General features: G+C 43.4%; 1 protein-coding gene across 2 annotated transcripts; it reads right to left on the bottom strand.

Moving 5' to 3' along the window:
- Positions 1–2,646: 2,646 nt before the first annotated feature.
- LOC109878119 (uncharacterized) lies at positions 2,647–4,790 on the bottom strand. 2 transcript variants are annotated; one of them, XM_031816629.1, is made up of 5 exons: positions 4,682–4,790; positions 4,178–4,289; positions 3,957–4,038; positions 3,794–3,863; positions 2,647–3,628 (listed from the first exon to the last, which is right to left on the bottom strand). In XM_031816629.1, the coding sequence occupies exons 2-5, from the start codon at positions 4,190–4,192 to the stop codon at positions 3,463–3,465; spliced, it is 333 nt and encodes a 110-aa protein (XP_031672489.1). In that variant the 5' UTR covers positions 4,193–4,289; positions 4,682–4,790; the 3' UTR covers positions 2,647–3,462. The 2 variants fall into 2 exon arrangements, with proteins under 2 accessions (XP_031672489.1, XP_031672490.1); XM_031816630.1 differs by having other exon boundaries at positions 4,178–4,230; positions 4,682–4,766.
- Positions 4,791–5,597: the final 807 nt, after the last annotated feature.

Below are 5,597 nucleotides of genomic sequence, written 5' to 3'. Positions count from 1 at the left end.
GGTGGTGGTGGAGGTGGTGCCCAGGCTCCTCCTGGCCCTGTGGCTTCAGTCAGAGGAAGGCCATTCAGAGCACCCAATCCTAATGGCCGTGGGCATGGTGGCGGCCGTAGTGGAGAAGCTCTCCTGCATGTTAAAGGACCCTTCCCCTCACATCCCTTTCTCCCGGGCTGCTGCTTTTGACTCTGTGCGGTCGATCCTCGGGAGAATCAGTCAGTCCTTCTCCACCGATGACCTGCTGAGCCCTTTTTATATGAGCTCTGTCTGTGGCTTTGTGGCTGACGAGGTGCAGAGCTGCTTCCAGCCCCCTGCAGCCACCCTACCAGTCCCCCCTGTGCTCACGGTGGCCGTTTCCACCACACTACCAGCTGGCATCCAAGCAGGTGAGTAGCAATGATAGAGAACACTCTGACAGATGCCTGTTCTGATGACATCTTGGTGCCTTGTAGTAGTAGAGCTCATCAGGATTGTTGTTTTCACCCACAATACAGACCCGGCTTCTTCCCACCTGGAGGTTGAGGACATCACCCCTAACACAGAGGCAGATCCGGGTTCTTCCCACCTGGAGGTTGAGGACATCACCCCTAAGACAGAGGCAGATCCGGCTTCTTCCCACCTGGAGGTTCAAGACATCACCACTAACACAGAGGCAGATCCGGCTTCTTCCCACCTGGAGGTTCAAGACATTACCACTAACACAGAGGCAGATCCGGCTTCTTCCCACCTGAATGTGGTGGACACCACCCCTAATACAGAAGCAGAGCCCTTCTCTTCCCTCTTGGAGGTTGTGGACGTCACACATGAAGAAAGGATTCTCACGATGGCCGTCTTCGCCACTCTGCCAGCTGACATCCAAGCAGGTGAGTAACACTTAGAGAGCACTCTGACAGGTGTCGTTTGTCATGACATCTTAGTAGAACCTTTCAACTGGCCAGTGTTTAGAAGCTACGGTTTGCATTAGTTTACATTCTGATCCTCTTTTTTCCCTTTCCAGAGGATGTTGCTGTGGTCATCCCGGATGTCACCCCACACGTCACCAAGGATGTGACACTGGATGTTCCATGCAGAGCTAGGAAAGGGGCAGTCCAGCGATTATTTTGCAGGCTTTGGAGGGCAGTGTGCTGCTGCGCCTGCCACAAGGAAGAGGAGGAACAATATTAATTATTCATCACACCTGCAGAAAAGGGATTGAACCATAGAGCATTAAATTATTCACATTATAATTGAACTCAATTCTGCTTTTCTTCTGTTTACTACTTAATTTCTTAACTTTTCTATAAACTTTCACTTTGCAAGTGTGGATTAGGTTGTGTAAATAAGTGGGACACATCCCAATGTTGATGCTTTGAATAATTTACTTTGTACATTTAAAAAAAACATGTCTTATTTGACAACAAAAATGGAGGGCGCTCAACCAACGTTGAGTTGAGGTGCAACCAAATATTTGAATCATCATAGAAAAGGAAAAAGCCCAACTCTTGCTCACTATAAAAAATGCATTGTTTTATTCAAGCAAGGTTAAAAGATTAACGTTTCGGCCTAGTCTTTGACAATATGCAAGTTCTATTTGCCCAGTAAAAGGGTGACCCAGACTCACCCTGGTTCTTGGGGGTTGAAGACAGTGAAAAATGATCATTAAGTAAATGGGACTTCTCAATTATTGAATACAAATCTTGACTTGAGGATTAGAGCTGGCAGGCTGACTTGCTAGGCCTGAAAGCCCTCTGCCTCTACCTCTGTGTGGTTCATCTCAACTAAGAGCTTGTGTGGGTTGTCTTTCTCTGTGGGTGTGAATCACTATGACCTCTCCCTCTGCCTGCCATTTGGCTGATCAGAAGCCATCTGCTCTTTCTTGCTCACATGAACAGGAGGAATGGCCTCTGGGGTAACCTCCTCCATCTATCTAATGCCTCTTCCACCTCCACTTTCTGGCTGTGTTTGATTGAGGTCACTCGTTCTCTCTCACTGGGTATTGGATAGTTCCTCCTCCTCTATGTCTTTGTGAGGGTGGAGGGAGTTATCCTGTTCCGGCGCCCTCTAAGGGTGTGCATCATAAACTCTTTCGGTGTGTTGAAGGGTTCAGTGGTTTTGGAGGGAGTCTGAAGTTCGATCTCTAGCGATAAGTGTAGGGGCTGTCCCGTGGTGGTGTCCCCCTCCCTCCAAAGGAGGAGCAACTGTGACATGTTATGAGGCCAAGGAAGATCACTCTACAAGGACGGGATAGGACACATCACAACACTGCAGCTCATTCATATTCAAACACACCTCAGAGTACGGACACAAACCCCCCTCCCCCACACATAGACAATGAACTTACCTGTACATATCAGAATCATACATTCTACCCCCACAAGTATTGATCCCCCACCTCAAACATGTTGAGTCAATTCCAGATGCTGGAATGCAGGTGCAGTAGGGCCAAGTATGTAATGATGTGATACCCGTGTACCCCATATCTGACCAGGTGAATCCAGGTTAACGCTATAATCCCTTATGGATGTCACTAGTTAAATCCACTTAAATTAGTATAGATAAAGAGGAGGAGACAGGTTAAAAAAATATTGTAAGGCTTGAGACAATTGAGACATGGATTGTGTATGTGTGTCATTCAGAGGGTGAATGGGCAAGACCAAATATTTAAGTCCCTTTGAACAGAGTATGGTAGAATTTTGTGTCAAGAACTGCCATGCTGTTGGGATTTTCACACTCCACACTTTTCCCTGAGTATCAACAATGGTCCACCACCAAGGGGGGGAAACTCAATAGGAAGGTGTTCTTAATGTGTTGTTCACTCAGTGTAGATCAATCCCTAGCATATACTTTCATTTGTATGTGTAATGATACTGTAAATACACAAATTATATTAATGTTATCTACAATATATTATAATACCGTAAGCCTCCCTGCTGCAGGGGCATTTCCTCCTACAATTTTGAGCTGATTTTCTTCACTTTAGCAATATTTTGTATCTTTGTTCATTCTCACATTTATTGTGTTTGGAATGGCACTGTTACTACAGGAGATGATGCTATCATAAAGTATTTGATGTAAGTATGTAGGATAATTACCCATAATGCTCACTGACAGAATTTCCTAGTTCTGACTTGAAGGGCCTTCTATGATGTAGGGCAGGTCAGTAACCAAATTATTTTACTGTGCCCAGTCGCACACAGACTTTTATGGTCACACAAGTTGCCACCGGTGGATTCAAGATGAGTAGCCTAACAATTATTTACATGGCCCCAGGTACATTTGCAATCAAATTATTTTTCTGTGAGAAATCAATAATAGTTAAACACATAGGATAACAGTCAGCAATTGACAGTGAGCAATGAGCAAGATAAGCATAGACGGGAAGTTGACAATAGCTTATTATTAGTGTAAATTAATCAGATCCAATGATTTACCGCCCTTAGGGTGGGGTACCGCTAGTCATCATTATTATAATGACCATCTCAATCATTATCACCATACCATCATAGACTTATTCTTCTGTATCTGAGACTCATCTGACACTACCTTAGACATGGCAGTCTGCAACTCAATACACTGCCCCTGCACGGTGTTCAGCGTCCCCTGCATGTGGTTAATCGAATGCTTAACATCGTTCAGCAGGATCTGAATCTCAAGCCTGCAAGAAATAAGGTGGTTCAACACACTGAGATGACGAGAGGCTTCAGACCATGCCCATTGGACCATCTTTAGGATTCTTTCTCACTTAACACCAATCTTATTAGGAATGTAACTTTGTGCAGAAGATGTTACTATAGTGTTATTTAGAAGGAAAAAAGTGTACTTTGTCAGGCGCCAAAAGGATGACGGCATGTCTCCCTGCTCCAGTGAGCTCTGCTGGCAGGTCTTGCTCACTGTTGGAGGAACAGGAGCCAAATTAGAGGAAAAATATCTATGGTAAGATAATGTAATACAATCTTTAAACCCATCAGAAATATAGTGCTTACCCCAATGAAAATATTGGTCCATGTTATTTATGGCTGCATTGTCCCAATGTTGACCACTAGTTCCAACTTGTGATGAGAAGGTCTTGATGAAACGATCAAGTCAACATTTTGTTAGACATTTCAGAGATAGCATTAGCAATTGTACACGAGACAGTGCTTCCAGATATTGAGGTATCTTCCTTCTGAGGTATGTAAAAAAAATATTGTGTGTGAGTACTCACATGAAAGGTATCCATGATTCTAGATGAAGCCAATCATGTATGTGATTACCATCCTATGGGTCAGCAATGGAATGATTGCTACACAGCTTTCAGGAGACTTTATGTCTTGGGCCTGGATGAATCATTGAAATACAAGTAATATTGTGAATTTGTGATGAATAATTGCCATTGTAATTTGGAATATTCCATCAAAGTTATTTGTTTTGACAGTCAAAACAACTAACTCTTACGATTAATCACTTGACTTGAGTAACTTGAGTTGACGGAAGTAGCAACTTTATATTCTGACCTAGACACTAACTTGTGCAATGCCTAATGCACAATCTATGCATGTTATTGGCTCATCATAGTATATAGCCGAGGGTCTCATAGTCCAAAAACAGCATTGGTCATTGGACTGCTTAGTCAAAACAACTCACTTTTATGATTAATCACTTGACTGGAGTAATTTGAGTCCGGAACTAAAACATTAAAAGTAGGCTATAGCTTGACGCATATCCTTACCTTGGACAAGCGTATCCAAAAGGCCTATCCAGTCGTGCGTGAAGATACCTTTAGGCAGATAAAAGCGCGGTACGGGTTGAGACACGTTCAGTAATGTGAATCTGTAACACTGATATAAAAGTTTTCATTTATAATGTACACTGTAGAATGACCTGCAAGCCAATCAGAATCTAGTTTTAAACAACACTGTGGGTTCCATGGAACGTCACAAACATTTTAGGCCACTTGCGTCCCAGATTACAGTCACTGAACATGGGTTTAATAGCTATAATGGCTATATGTACAGTATATGCATCTCGTATTGAATTGAGATTACATTTACTGCACCACTGTAATTATGTAGCCTAATCCTATGAGGACCATATGTGAAATGTCAGAATCATGGCACATGAAAACATAATTATTGCCAAGGTGGCATAGCAGTTCAGACGTCTTTTGTCCTCGTCTTGTCGTGTCCTGTATATATATATATATTTACAACTTTTTCACATACATTTTATTTTTCATCAACTCATCTTCAAAACACTCTCCTGCAACCCGCCTCACCAATGTATATTTATAAAAAAGTATTATTTACCTCAGATCTGTAATCCTCCAAGAAGCTAGCCAGAAACTCCAAGAAGCTAGCCTGCAACTAGCCAGAAGCTAATCCAGAAGCTAGTTCAGAAGCTAGTTGGCTCCTTTACTGGTAAGTCGTTGGTGTTCAGCTAACCACGGTTTGTGGTCATCGGCTATCCTTTGGCTCGAAAGTCTATCGCCAGTTCTGTACGGCGCAGCGCGGCTCGGAGCGGAGCATACCGGACCAATTTTTCTCTCCATGTCCCTGGATTTCGACTGCTCTCTGGACATTCATGCCCGGATCTCACAGCTAGCTAGCTGCTATCCGTGTGACTATCGGCCTTCGTCGATCCCGGAG

The sequence above is a fragment of the Oncorhynchus kisutch genome, unplaced genomic scaffold, assembly GCF_002021735.2.
Source record: "Oncorhynchus kisutch isolate 150728-3 unplaced genomic scaffold, Okis_V2 scaffold841, whole genome shotgun sequence".
Classification (NCBI taxonomy): Eukaryota; Metazoa; Chordata; class Actinopteri; order Salmoniformes; family Salmonidae; genus Oncorhynchus; species Oncorhynchus kisutch.
Note: the sequence above shows the minus strand (reverse complement) of the source record. Positions and strands in the feature narration are given on the sequence as shown.

What these genes read in the sequence shown, in the direction of transcription:
- LOC109878119 (XM_031816629.1), bottom strand. An exon ending in GGACCAATATTTTCATTGGG is followed by an intron (nt 3,864 to 3,956) that starts GTAAGCACTATA and finishes TTCCTCCAACAG; the next exon opens with TGAGCAAGACCTGCCAGCAG. An exon ending in TCCTTTTGGCGCCTGACAAA is followed by an intron (nt 3,629 to 3,793) that starts GTACACTTTTTT and finishes TATTTCTTGCAG; the next exon opens with GCTTGAGATTCAGATCCTGC.